At 37.8% G+C, this 15,070-nt stretch overlaps 1 protein-coding gene across 1 annotated transcript in view; it reads left to right on the plus strand.

Annotated features, from left to right (window-relative positions):
* The first annotated feature begins 1,414 nt into the window (after positions 1 to 1,414).
* Positions 1,415 to 15,070, plus strand: part of IARS2 (isoleucyl-tRNA synthetase 2, mitochondrial) — a 68,161-nt gene continuing 54,505 nt past the window's right edge. Inside the window, exons 1-2 of the mRNA XM_079929481.1 lie at positions 1,415 to 1,771; positions 3,173 to 3,295. Of these exons, the coding sequence (XP_079785607.1) occupies positions 1,505 to 1,771; positions 3,173 to 3,295 (390 nt within the window). The 5' untranslated portion in view covers positions 1,415 to 1,504. The remainder of the gene's footprint in view (positions 1,772 to 3,172; positions 3,296 to 15,070) is intronic.

Below are 15,070 nucleotides of genomic sequence, written 5' to 3' on the forward strand. Positions count from 1 at the left end.
TGGATCATATGGTTGTTTTGTTTTTAATTTTTTGAGAAACCTCCATATTGTTTTCCACAGTGGCTGCACCAATTTACATTCCCATCAACAGTGTAGGAGTGTCCAGACCTTCTTAGAGCTTCTGTCCCCAGATTGGAATTTTGCTTTATCTTTCCTGATAATGCAGAGCCATACTGCACCATCTGGTTTTGTAGGTTAGACAATTAGGAAAATTCTAAGAGCAGAATACTTACAAAATTTTTACAATGTTTTCCCCACTACTTTACAATTGTTTTAGCTTCATCTAATTCAACAGCAGTTTGTTCTTGTTTTTTAGAGACATGCCTTTACTAGATTCTTAAGAACATCAGCTTAGTTTTCATTAAAAAAAAAAAATTGCTTTGGGAATTCCCTGGTGGCCCGGGTTAGGATTTTGTGCTTCCAATGCAGGGGGCATGGGTTTGGTCCCTGGTCAGGGAATTAAGATCCTGCATGTGGCAGGGCCCAAAATTAAAAAAAAAAAATTGGTTTCGGGGAGAGGGTGGTTAGTGAACAATTTTCACTTGTGTGCTCTTCTGTAACTCCCAAAGTTTTGTAATTAGAAAGAAACAATAATTTCTATTTAAAAAAAAAAAACAACTCACCAGAGAGCAGTATCAACAAATGGCTGCCATTACATGGAGTTCTAGTTTGAGAAGACTTTTACTTACATAATCTCATTTGATTTTCATAATAACTGAGTTAAGTCAGACCATTTATTTTATGTTACAAATAAGTATAACAAAATTTACCATCCATTGGTTTTTATAATTAAATTGTATAATTACACAGCGAGCACAACTGGCATGAATAAGTTCAAGGATAAACACAACCGACTGTGAGCCCAACAGGTGGGAAGAGAAGTGTGCGGGTGTCCTAGAGAGTTGCCTTATGCTCTGATAGCTCAGTGTACCCTCAGTGCAGGTTTTAGGAGTAAACAGAGAGCACTGTTGCATTCAACAACATGTTATGTGGAGGTAGGCTGTACTTGCTAAAGCGGTGCTTCCCAGTAAGGTAGCCATTAGCCCCATGTAGTTGTTGAGCACTTGGCAAGCTGCTAGTCCAAATGGAGATGTGCTGTATGTGTAAAATACATAGCACATTTCGAAGACTTAGCATGAAGAGAAAGAATGTGAAATATCATACTTGTAATTTTTGTTAATTACCTGTTGAAGTGATAATATCTGGTTTATACTGGATTAAAGAAAATATACTTTCTAAAAAGGCAGGCCGCTGTGATTGAAATACGAGCCGGCCGCATCTGCCTCATCTCCTTCGGCCCCTGGGTATCAGCCCGGATCCGGGATGGTTGCCGCGAGGACCCGGATGTGGCCCCGCCCCCTGCGTCTCCCCGCCCCTTCCCCGCCCCGCGCTTGCGCACTCCTGCTAAGGCTCGCGCAGGTGCTCTGGCCTCCGTCTTCCCCAGAGCCGGGCGGGAAGTTAGGCCCCGGCGCCTCTCCGGAGCTTGGGGTTGGCCTGGCTCGCCATGCGTTGCGGGCTGCGCCCTCGCGGGCCGGGAGCAGCGGCCCTGGCCGTGGCCCGGAATTTGTGGGTGCCGCCCCGCCTTCCTCGTCGGCCTGGCTGGCGAGGGGCGACGAGGAGGCTTTTGGTGCGGTCAGTCACCGGGGCCAGTAACCAGCTGCAGAATTCGAGTAATGGCAGCTATCGGGACACGGTGTTGCTGCCGCAGACCAGCTTCCCTATGAAGCTGCTGGGCCGCCAGCAGCCCGACACGGAGCTGGAGGTCCAACAGGTACGGGCCGGCCTGTGCGCGGCGCGGGCCGGGAGGGGGACCTCGGGAGGGGGGACACGGGCCCTTCCCGGAGCCACACCTGGGCCGCTCACACCCCGGGTGGGGCGGGACCCAGCCGCAGGCTCCAGGCCCTTTTGGGCCGGGGGTATTGCGACCAGGTCAGTGGAAATCATGCGCTTCCCACAGGTTGTATTGGGTGAAAAAAAGTGCACAAACCTCTAGGCAAGTACCATAGAGGTGGCCGGTTCCAGAGCGGAATGCTACGGGGGAACCAGCGATGCTCAGCACGGATGGAATAGAAGTCACAGTTTTAGTTTAGACAGAACCAGTCGAATTTGAACGCTTTTCCAGTGGCTTTTAAAAAGTAAATTAACATGTACACATATAAATAAAAACTCGATTATGAGAAGTTGAAGCTCACTCTTGTGGTATCAGTAGGTCCCTAGTTGGAATTACGGCTTGTTTGAAAGGTCAGGTAGCTGTGGTTACTTCCTCACAGTCCGCTTCCTAAACTGTGCCTCTGTCTCCTGTATTAGGCTGAATTTTCTAAAGGCAGAGATTCACTTGTTAGTTTGTGTAATTATAGAGTCTTTAAAATCCCTGATATTTTGGATGTATTGTATAAGTAAATATGCTTAGATTAAATATTCTTATGACAGCTCTCAGAGTTCTAGACTCACAAACCTGTTTTGGCCATCTAATTTTTTAAAGTGTTTTATCCAGTACCTTCTGTATTTCTGGAACTGTGACAGTTGCAGAGATTTTCTCATATAATCTTCACACCAGCTCGGTGAGTTGGATATTATTAACATTTTTTTCAGATGAGGGAATAGGCCTACAAAGGCAAAATGACTTGGTCAAGGTTACACAGCAAGTGGGGGAAGGAGAGTGGGATTACAATCAGTGTTATTCCAAATTAAGAGAGTAGCAAGTGTTGAGGCCAAAGGATAGCAGAAATAAGATGTGAGTACGTGTGTGTGTATGTGTGTGTGTGTGTGTGTGTGTGTGAGAGAGAGAGAGAGAGAGAGAGAGAGAGAGAGAGAGAGAGAGAGAGAGAGAGAGAGAGAGAGAGAGATGGGGGATCTTCAGGTCCTTCACCATGGAGTGGAGGGTGGGGAGTGCTGAGAGACTGCCCAAGAACTTAGTGGTACTAAACCTTTGTAGGGTCCTGTATACGTTTATAAAGCACTTAGACTTTAAACTGAAGTCTACGGAGAAGCTATTCAAAAGTATTAAAAGATGAATACTCAGATGTGCATTTTAGAAACCTCACCATTTGTGTTTTAGAGTTGAATACATTAGAATGGGATAGGAAATAAGCAAGTGTTGGTTGTTATTTATGGTAAGATTCAGGAATATGTGTTTACATGATGTTCAGACATTATTGTTCTTTTTAAACAGAAATGTGGATTTTTGGAACTTTATTCATGGCAAAGAGAAAGAAAAGTGAAGACAGAGTTTTGTCTTCACGATGGACCTCCTTATGCAAATGGTGACCCTCATGTTGGACATGCTTTAAATAAGGTAATTATAATTTAGGTTACAAGACTTGAGGGAACACCTTTATTTAAATACACTTTGCAAAAGAGTATATTCTAGTTTTATGACAGTTATGTAAATTTGCATTGGCATACTTAAACTAAAATGTCTTAATAGAAAGTAGCAATAAACAGTTTCAGTACTGTGTGAAAAATAACATCACTCGTATTTGCTTTGAACTTATTTTATGTTAGTAAGTATCATTTTATTCAGTAAATCATTATTGAGCGCCTATTATGTGCCAGGTATTGTCTAGACTCTGGGAATAGCAGTGAACAAAATAAGGATAAGTCCTGGCTTTATGGAGCTTGTGCTCTAAACAGGAAGGCATAATAAGATAAATAAGTAAAATATTTAATATGTTAGATAATATAGCAACTGCTATAGACTGAATATTTGTCTGTGTGTCGTCCTGGCTCCCGCCCCCTGCAAATAATACGTTGAAACCTAATCCCTAATGTGGTAATATTTGGAGGTGGGGCCTTTGAGAGGTGATTAGGTCATTCTTGGCTGCTGTGTGAGCAATAGACTGTAGAGGTAGAGGGACTTTGGAAATAGGGAGACTAAGAAGGGGACTAGTGCATGATTCAGGAGAGAGATGATGGCCATTTTGACCAGGGTTGAAGCCATGAAAGTGGTGTGAGAAATAGTCAGGTTCTGGGTATAGTTTGGAGGTAGAGCTGACAGGATTTGCTGGTGGATTAGATGTGTGGGGTGAGAAAATGAGAAGAGTCAAGGATGCCTCCAAGAAGCATCTCGAGCACTTAGAAAGTCAGAAGAGCTCCTACCTGAGATGGAGAAGACTGGGAAGATCAGTTTGGGGGAAGAAGTCAGGAGTTCAGACCTGGGCATGTTTCCCTTGAGACAAGATGAGACGTGCAGGTGGAGATATTAAATAGGCAGTTGGAGGCGAGAGGTCCATACTGGATATGTAAAGTGATAGGTCATCACCCTATATAGTTCAGGGTTGCATTTTGTTTTGTTTTTGAGGGGTGGCTGCTAGGTGCATTTTAAATAGTAAATGAATTGAGTGAGAAATTTAGGTTTTCCTCTAAGAGAACTCACTTGACTTCCCTGAATGTCACGTAGGCTTTCTCTGCTTTCTACCATGAAGAGTAAGAATGGTTATAGCTTGCTTCATGGTTATGCTGAGGTAATAGTAGTTAGGTGGTCTGCTTTCCAGGAAACAGTTGTTTTTACTACAGGCTATTTATCAGCTGACCTTTCTTTACTGATTCTTATTTCTCACCTACATTAGGTTAAATCATTTTATATTAGTACTCTCCTTGAGTTTTTAAATTCATTTGGCATTCCCTCCCACCCCCTACAGAACCCCAAGAGACTTTTTTGCCAAGTAGAGCAGTAATTACACATGCATGCCTTTTGCAAAGCAATGATTTTGTTGCTTGACATCAGTGTTCCTTTTGAGTCTAGAAGAGTATCTAAATCTTAATTTCTAGCATCCAGTCAGAATTTTTTTTCCCTTTTATTCAACTTACTCAGGTACTTGGATGAGCCTTGTAAGACTCCTTGAAATGCCCCCTTTATTTTTTTTATTTTATTTTTTTTGCGGTACACGGGCCTCTCACTGTTGTGGCCTCTCCTGTTGTGGAGCACAGGCTCCAGACGCACAGGCTCAGCGGCCATGGCTCACAGGCCCAGCCAATCCGCGGCATGTGGGATCTTCCCGGACCGGGGCATGAACCCGTGTCCCATGCATCGGCAGGCGGATTCTCAACCACTGCGCCACCAGGGAAGCCCAAAATGCCCCCATTTGTAGACAAAATGGCGTGTAATTTTTTCCTTCTGTTCTTGCATTATGGGTATCATCCAATATTTACAATGGATATGTTTGAGCACTTTTATAAATTAAACCTTGTTTTTCTATTTAAAATAAGAGGCCTGGGAATTCCCTAGTGGTCCAGTGGTTAGGACTCGGGGCTCTCACTGCCGGGGTCCTGAGTTCAGTCCCTGGTAGGGGATCTAAGATCCTGCAAGCCGCATCACAAGGCCAGAAATAAATAAATAGAATAGCATAGAATAAAATAAAGAAAATTAAAGAAAAATTAAATTAAAAAATAAAATAAGATAAAATAAAATAAAATAGGCAGGTATGTGATTGATCCATTTAAGGTATTATGATACTCCAGTCTTGGGTGGTATTTTTAAAACTAGGGTAAGTGTGGTATATCTTCCCATAATATCAGTTTTATTTGTAGTTTGGAAGAAAAAAGATATTTAACCAGTTATTCAAAACCATTTTATGTTAAGATACATATTAATCTGCTTGGGCTGCTATAACAAAATACCTTAGACTGAGTGGCTTAACAAACATACATTTATTTCTTACAGTTCTGGAGGCTGGGAAGTCCAAGATTAAGGTGCCAGCTGTTCGTGGCTCTCTTTCTTGCTTACAGAAAGCTACCTTCTCACTGTGTCCTCACATGGGGGTAGGGGGTGGTGGAGGGAAGAAGGGGAGAGGGGAAGAACGCTTTTCTTATAAGGGCACTGTTTCCATCATTAGAGCCCCACTCTTATGACATCATCTAACCCTAATTACCCCCAAAATTTCATTTCCCAACACATTGAGGGTTATGGCTCTAACATATGAAAGGAGGGGTTTTGGGGACACACAGACATTCAAACTGTAACACATGATATGAAATGGAATACAAAATTCCTTTGAATTTGAGAGGAATGGAAGGGATTTTCAAGTTTAAGCTTGCTCTAAGCCCCATTTCTTCTTTCATCCTTCTCCCACAGGCTGCTAGCCCAGCTGAGTGGCTGTTGATATCCAATTGTATGTTACAGGCCTGCCTGTGTTGAAATAGAGAGCTTCAACCAGAATGTAAATCAACTTGGTTACTAAGCACACAGTTTAGTGACTATTTTTGTAGCAAGACTTTCTTGATGAAGGAAGCAGTGAGTTGACTTACATTATGATGTAAAGCTCTTTCTCTTGAAATAGACTGGCACCTTTGCATAGTACTAGACGAATGTATAATTTCATTGTTCTCAAAATTTTTTTTCCAGAATAACCTGTGGTAACATGCATCAATCTTAAATTATTCAGTTTGATGAGTGATGACAGCTGTATACATCTGTTAATCTCCCAGTGCAAGATATAGAAGATATGTATATATGTGTATATATATACATACATTTATTGAAGTATAATTGATTTACAATATTAATTAGTTTTAGGTGTGCAACATAGTGATTCAATATTTTTATACAGTACAAAATGATCACCATAGTAGGTCTGGTTGCTGTCACGATACAATTTATTACAATATTACTATATTCCCTATACTGTACATAACATCCCTGTGACTTATTTATTTTATAAGTGTAAATTGGACTTCTGAATCCCTTTCACCTTTCCTTTCACCTTTTTGAACATCGCCCTACCCCCTTTCCCTCTGGCAACCACCAGTTTGTTCTCTGTGTGAGTCTGTTTTTCTTTTTTTTATATTTGTTTGTTTTGTTTTGTTTGATTCCACATATAAGTGAAATCATACGATATTTGTCTTTCTCTGTCTAACTTATTTCACTTATTTCTAGGTCCATTCATGTTGTCCCAAGTGGCAAGATTTTATTGTTTTTTTTATGGCTGAGTAATATTCCATTTTATATATATGCCACATACCCTTTATCTATGCATCTATTGATAGACACTTAGGTTGCTTCCATATCTTAGGTTGCTATTGTAAATAATGCTGCTGTGAACATGGAAATGTGTGTATCTTTTCAAATTAGTGTCTTTGTCTTCTTCAGATAAATGCCCAGAAGTGGAATTGCTAAATAGTATGGTATTGATAGTTCTGATTTTAATTTTTGAGGAATTTTCATACTGTCTTCCATAATGGTTGTATCAATTTACATTCCTACCAATAGTAGACAAGGGTTCCCTTTTCTCTGTGTCCTTATTATTTGTTGTCTCTTTGGTAATAGACATTCTTACAGGTATGAGGTGATATCTGAGTGTGCTTTTGACTTGCATTTCTCTGATGATTAGTGATATTGAGTATCTCTTCATGTGCCTGTTGGCCATCTGTATATCTTCTTTGGAAAAACCTCTGTTCAGGTCCTCTGCCTATTCTTTAGTTGAGTTTTGTGTGTGTGTGTGTTTTCTTTTCTTTCTTTTTTTGCTGTTGAGTTGTATGAGTTCTTTATAGATTTTGTATATTAACTCCTTATTGGACATATCACTTGAAAATCTTCTCCCATTCCCTAGATTGCCTTTTAGTTTTCTAGATTGTTCCCTTCACTGTGCAAAAAACTTTTTAGTTTGATGTAGTCCTATTTATTTTTGCTTTTGTTGCCCTTGCCTGAAGAGAAAGATCCAAAAAAACATTGCTAAGACCCATGTCAGAGAGCTTACTGCCTTTGTTTTTGTCTAGGAGTCTTAAATTCAAGTCTTTAATCCATTTTGAGTTTATCTCTGTATATGGTATATGAAAGTGGTCTAGTGTCATTCTTTTCCATGTAGCTATGCAGTTTTCCCAACATGATTTATTGAAGAGACTGTCTTTTTCCCATTGTACATTTTTGCCTCCTTTGTCATAGATTCATTGGCCATATAAATGTGGGGTTTATTTCTGGGCTTTCTATTCTGTTACATTGATTAATGTGTCTGTTTTTTGTTCCAGTATCATACTGTTTTGATGACTGTGGCTTTGTAGTGTAGTTTGAAATCAGAGCGCATGATACCTCCAGATTTGTTCTTCCTTATCAAGATTGTTTTGGCTGTTCAGGGTCTTTTGTGTTTCTATATAAATTTTAGAATTATTTGTTCTAGTTCTGTGAAAAATGTTGTTGGTATCTTGATAGGGATTGCATTGAATCTGTAGATTGTCTTGGGTAGTATGGTCATTTTAACAATATTCTTCCAATCAATGAGCAGAATATATCTTTCCATTTGTTTGCATTTGTTTGTGTCATCTTCAGTTTCTTTCATCAGTGCCATAGCTTTTGGAGCACAGATCTTTTACCTTAGATTTATTCCTAGGTATTTTATTCTTTTTAATGCAGTTGTAAATGAGATTGTTTTCTTAATTTCTATTTCTGATAGTTTGTTGTTTGTGTAAAGAAATGCAAAAGATTTCTGTATATTATTTTTGTATCCTGCAACTGTACTGAACTTGATGAATTCTAATAGTTTTTTGTGACATCTTTAGGATTTTCTATATATAGTATTATGTCATCTGCAAACAGTGACAGTTTTATTTCTTCCTTTCCGATTTAGATTCCTTTTATTTCTTTTTCTTGTCTGATTGCTGTGGCTAGGACTTCTAATACTATGTTGAAATAAAAGTGGTAAGAGTGGACACCCTTGTCTTGTTCCTGATCTCAGAAGAAAAGCTTTTAGCTTTTCACCACTGAGTATGATGTTAGCTGTGGGTTTGTCAAATATGGCCTTTATTATTTCAGGTTATGTTCCCTCTATACCCAGTTTGTTGAGAGTTTTATCATAAATGGATTTTGGCAAACACTTTTTCTGCACCTTGTGAAATGATCATATGATTTTTATTCTTTGTTCTGTTAATGTGATGTATCACATTGATTGATTTGCAGAAACTGAATCATCCTTGCATCCCTGGAATAAATCCTACTTGATCATGGTGTATGATCCTTTTAATGAATTATTGAATTCACTTTGCTAACATTTTGTTGAGGATTTTTGCTTCTGTGTTCATAAGTAATATTGGCCTGTAATTTTCTTTTTTTAGTAGTGTCCTTGTATGGTTTTGGTATCAGGGTAATGTTGGCCTCATAGAATGAGGAGTTCCTGCCCTCATCACTGTTTTGGTTTCTATTGCTTTAATTTTTTTTCCCATTGTAAAATTTCAGGTGGGTTGAATCATAACATATATTCTTTTGTGTCTGGCTTCTTTAAGTCATGTAGTATTTTTTGATACTCGTAGGTGCTGTTATAGATGTCAATAATGGATTCCTTTTTAATTGTCTTTAATTGGTTAGTAGCATTCCACTGAGAGAATGTACCAACATTTATTCACTATTTTTTTCAGTCCTTTATTTTTATGTATACTTTAATGGAAAATTTGGAGAGGGCATGACCTTTGACATCTGTCTGTATTTTCAAAACCAGAAATCTGGTCACTAAACAAGTCAGTATTGCTATTAAAACAGAATTATAATATGTATTGTACAATATATTAGAACAGTTAATTGTATTGAAAACTTCTGAAACATTTGAGATGTGTTACACATATTGCACATTCCTCAGTATTAAGTTTGTTTGCTTCCACAGAGGCCAAATTATGCTGCTTGATAGCTCACTTTCAAATTATTAGACATATTACATCAGATGGTAAAAAGGGCATTTATTTCTTTTCATGGACAAAACTGAAGTGCTTGGTTTTTTTTTATTGTTTTTTAAGTACATGCTATTCGAAAGCAATATCATTCAAATTTTGTCTTAATTAAAGTTTATATTTGAAGTAATTGTAGATTCAAGTGCATTTGTAAGAAAAAATAGAGAGGACTCCTTGTACATTTTACCCAGTTTCCCCCAATGGTAACATCCTGCAAAACTACCATATCACAACCAGGATGTTGACATCGATACAATCAAGATACCAAACATTTCCATCAAGAATCCCTCATGATGCCCTTTTATAGCTATATTCATTTCCCTCTTTTCCCACCACCTCCTTTAGCTGTTCTAACTACTAATCTGTTCTCTACTTCTATATTTTTGTCATTTCAAGAATGCTGTGTAAATGTAATCATACAGTTTTGGGGATTGACTTTTTTCACTCAGCATAATTTCCCTGAGACTCATCCAGGTTACTGAGCATGTCAATAATAGTCTGTTTTATTGCTGAGTGGTATCCCTTGGTGTGATGTACCACAGGTTGTTTCACCATTCACCTGTTAACACCTGGCTTGTTGCCAGTTTTTTATATTATTAGGAATAAAGCTACTATAAACGTTCACGTATAGGTTTTTGTCTGAATGTAAGTTTTCATTTCTGTGGGATAAATGCCCAGGACTGCACTTGCTGGGTCATATGGTAGTTGCATGTTTAGTTTTTTAAGAAAATACCAAACTGGTTTAAGTGGTGGCTTTTAGCATTTTACATTCCTACCAGTAACGTACGAATGATCTTGTTTCTCTGCATGTCCCCAGCATTTGGTGTTGTCACTGTTTCTTATTCTAGCCATTCTGATGGCTGTGTATCCCATTTTGGTTTTAAATTTGCATTTCCTTAATGGCTAATGATGTTAAACACTTCTCCATCTATTTATTTGCCATCTGTTGAGCCTCTTTGGTGAAATGTCTCTTTATGTCTTTTGGCCATTTTCTAATTAGATTGTTTAATTTTTTACTATTTTATTTTGAGAGTTTTTAATATATTCTAGGTACTAAATCTTTGCCAGGATACGTGGTTTGCAACTATTTCTCCCAGTCCGTAGCTTGTGTTTTCATCCTCTTAACAGGGTATGTTGCAAATTGAAAGTTTTAAATTTTGATGAAGTCTAATTTATCAGTTTTTCCTTTCATGAATCATGCCTTTAGTGTCATGTCTAAGAACTCTTTGCCTAACCTGAGGTCCTGAAGATTTTTTTTTTTTCTAAAAGTTTTACACTTTACATTTAAACCCCATGATCTGTCTTGGGTTTATATAAGGTGTGAGGCTTAGATTGAGGTTTATTTTTTCCCATATGGTTGTTTACTTGCTCCAGCACCATTATTATCTTTTCCCTAATGAATTGCTTTTGTACCAATGTCAAAAATCAGTTGGGCAAACTTGTGTGGGCCTATTTCTGGATATTCTGTTTGGTTTTTTTGTTCTGTATGTCTGTCTTTCCACAAATACCACAGTTTTGTCTACTATGGCTGTAGAGTAAGTTTTGAAATTTGGTAGTCTGATTTTTCCCTTTTTTTTTTTTTCAAAATTGCTTTAGCTATTTTGGTTTCTTTGCCTTTACATTAAAATTTAGAATAATTTTTTTGACTTTGAATTTTGGGAGTATTAGCAGGTACCAGGTCAATTGTGTGGGTAGGTAGTAAACAGCAAGCAGTATGCAAATTTTTTGTGAGAACTAATTTTTTAAAATTACCCCCAGTTTTATTTATATATATTTATTATATATGTATTATATATAATATAATACTATATATATATGTATAGTGAAATGATTACCACAGTAAGTTTAGTTAATATCCATTGTGTCACATAGTTCTAAATTTTTATTTTCTTATGGTGAAAACTTTTAAGATCTACCCTCTTAGCAACTTTAAAATATATAATACAGTGTTGTTACTATAGTCAGCATGCTGTACCTTACATCCCCAGAGCTGGTAAGTATTATAATTTGGAGTTTGTACCTTCTGACCATTGTCACCCATATCTCCAACCCCCCCAGCCCCCACCTATGGCAACCACCAATCTGTTCTCTGTTTTATTTTTTAAAAAATCCATGATATATGAGGAAAAACGGATAAATTTGATTTCATCAAACTTAGAATCTTTCTAGGAGTTTGATTTTTTTTATATTCCACATATAAGTTAGATCATAGGGTATCTGCTTTTCTTTGTCTGACTTACTTTATTTAGCATAACACTCTCAAGTTCCATCTATGTTGTTGCAAATAGCAGGATTTTCTTCTTTTTTATGGCTGAATAATATTCCATTGTATATATAGACCACATTTTCCATATTCATTCATCCATCAGTGGGTACTTAGGTTGTTTCCCTGCCTTGACTGTTGTAAATAATGGGGCAGTGAACATGGGGGTGCACATATATTTCCAAGTGTTTTCATTTCCTTCAGATAAATACCCAGAAATGGAATTGATGGATCATATCATAGTTCTATTTTAATTTTTTGAGGAAACTCCATGCTATTTTCCATAGTGGCAGCACCAAATTACATTCCCATCTGTAGTCATTTTCTTAGCCCAACGCAGCCTTTCTCATATATACCTCCTTTGTGCTGTTATCTGCAAATATATTATATTTCTGTATGTTTTACACTGGACAACACATTACATACATATTTTTGAACATTTGCCTTTTACATCAGTTAGGAGAAGAGAGTATTCAGTTGGCCAAAAACTTCGTTCAGGGTTTTTCTGTAACATCTTATGGAATGTTTTTTTCCTGTGGATTTGAATTACCATCTGTGGGCACTTGCTTTTAGCCTGAAAAACGTCCTCTCATGTCCTTTCCTATGAGATGGGTCTGCTGGCAACAAATTCATTCCTTCTCTCTCTCTTTCTCTTTTTTTCTTTCTTTCTTTTTTTTTTTAAATAAAAGAGTGGCTTTATCTTGCTTCCAGTTTTTCAATTTAGCTCTGCTGGATGTAGGATTCTTGGTTGAGAATGTTTTCTTTGAGCACTTTCAATACGTGATCCCACTGCTCTCTGCCCTATGTTGTTTCTGCTGACAACTCAGCTGTTAGTGTTATTGGGGTTCTCTTGTAGATAGTCTTTTTTTCTCTTGCTGCTTTCAAGGTTTTCTCCTTATTTCTCACTTTTAATGTATCTTTGTTTGGATTCGCCTGTGTTTATTCTTCTTGGACATCATTTGGCTTTCTGGTTGAGTAGGTTAGTGTTTTTCAGTAAATTTCAGAAATTGTCAATTATTATTTTTTTGTATATATTTAAAAAATTTTTTTTAACATCTTAATTGGAGTATAATTGCTTTACAATGGTGTGGTAGTTTCTGCTTTATAACAAAGTGAATCAGTTATACATATACATATGTTCCCATATCTCCTCCCTCTTGCGTCTCCCTCCCACCCTCCCTATCACATCCCTCTAGGTGGTCACAAAGCACTGAGCTGATCTCCCTGTGCTATGTGGCTGCTTCCCACTAGCTATCTGTTTTACATTTGGTAGTGTATATATGTCCATGCCACTCTCTCACTTTGTCCCAGCTTACCCTTCCCCCTCCCCATGTCCTCAGGTCCATTCTCTACATCTGCATCTTTATTCCTGTCCTGCCCCTAGGTTCTTAGAACCATTTTTTTTTCTTTAGATTCCATATATGTGTGTTAGCATTCGGTATTTATTTTTCTCTTTCTGACTTACTTGACTCTGTATGACAGACTCTAGGTCCATCCACCTCACTACAGATAACTCAATTTCGTTTCTTTTTATGGCTGAGTGATATTCCATTGCATATATGTGCCATGTCGTCTTTATCCATTCATCTGTCGATGGACACTTAGGTTGCGGCCATATCCTGGCTATTGTACATAGAGCTGCAATGAACATTGTGGTACATGACTCTTTTTGAATTATGGTTTGCTCAGGGTATATGCCCAGTAGTGGGATTGCTGGGTCATATGGTAGTTCTATTTTTAGTTTTCTAAGGAACCTCCATACTGTTCTCCATAGTGGCTGTATCAATTAACATTCCCACCAACAGTGCAAGAGGGTTCCCTTTTCTCCACACCCTCTCCAGCATTTATTGTTTGTGGATTTTTTGATGATGGCTATTCTGACTGGTGTGAGGTGATACCTCATGGTAGTTTTGATTTGCATTTCTCTAATAATTAGTGATGTTGAGCATCGTTTCATGTGTGTGTTGGCAATCTGTATATCTTCTTTGGAGAAATGTCTGGTTAGGTCTTCTGCCCATTTCTGGATTGGGTTATTTGTTTTTTTTGATGCTGATATTGAGCTGCATGAGCTGCTTGCATATTTTAGAGATTAATCCTCTGTCAGTTGCTTCTTTTGCAAATATTTTCTCCCATTCTGAGGGTTGTCTTTTCATCTTTTCTATGGTTTCTTTTGCTGTGCAAAAGCTTTTAAGTTTCATTAGGTCCCATTTGTTTATTTTTGTTTTTATTTCCATTTCTCTAGGAGGTGGGTCAAAAAGGATCTTGCTGTGATTTATGTCACAGAGTGTTATGCCTATGTTTTCCTCTAAGAGTTTTATAGTGTCTGGCCTTACATTTAGGTCCCTAATACATTTTGAGTTTTTTTTCTGTATGGTGTTAGAGAGTGTTCTAATTTCATTCTTTCACTTGTAGCTGTCTACTTCTCCCAGCACCACTTATTGAAGGGGCTGTCTTTTCTCTATTGTATACTCTTGCCTCCTTTATCAAAGGTAAGGTGACCATATGTGCGTGGGTTTATCTCTGGGCTTTCTCTCCTGTTCCATTGATCTATATTTCTATTTTTGTGCCAGTACCATACTGTCTTGATTACTGTAGCTTTGCAGTACAGTCTGAATTCAGGGAGCCTGATTCTTCCAGCTCTGTTTTCCTTTCTTAACATTGCTATGGCTGTTTGGAGTCTTGTGTTTCCATACAAATTATGAAATTTTTTGTTCTAGTTCTGTGAAAAATGCCATTGGTAGTTTGATAGGGATTGCATTGAATGTGTAGATTGCTTTGGGTAGTACAGTCATTTTCACAGTCTTCATTCTTCCAATTCAAGAACATGGTATATCTCTCCCATCTGTTTATATCATCTTTAACTTCTTTCATCAGTGTCTTATAGTTTTCTGCATACAGGGCTTTTGTCTCCTTAGGTAGGTTTATGCCTAGGTATTTGATTCTTTTTGTTGCAGTGGTAAATGGGAGTGGTTCCTTAATTTCTCTTTCAGGTTTTTTATCATTAGTGTATAGGAATGCAAGAGATTTCTGTGCATTAATTTTGTATCCTGCTACTCTACCAAATTCATTGATTAGGTCTAGTAGTTTTCTTGTAGCATCTTCAGGATTCTCTGTGTATAGTATCATGTCATCTGGAAACAGTGACAGCTTTACTTCTTT

This window comes from Stenella coeruleoalba, assembly GCF_951394435.1.
Source record: "Stenella coeruleoalba genome assembly, chromosome: 1".
Lineage (NCBI taxonomy): Eukaryota > Metazoa > Chordata > Mammalia > Artiodactyla > Delphinidae > Stenella > Stenella coeruleoalba.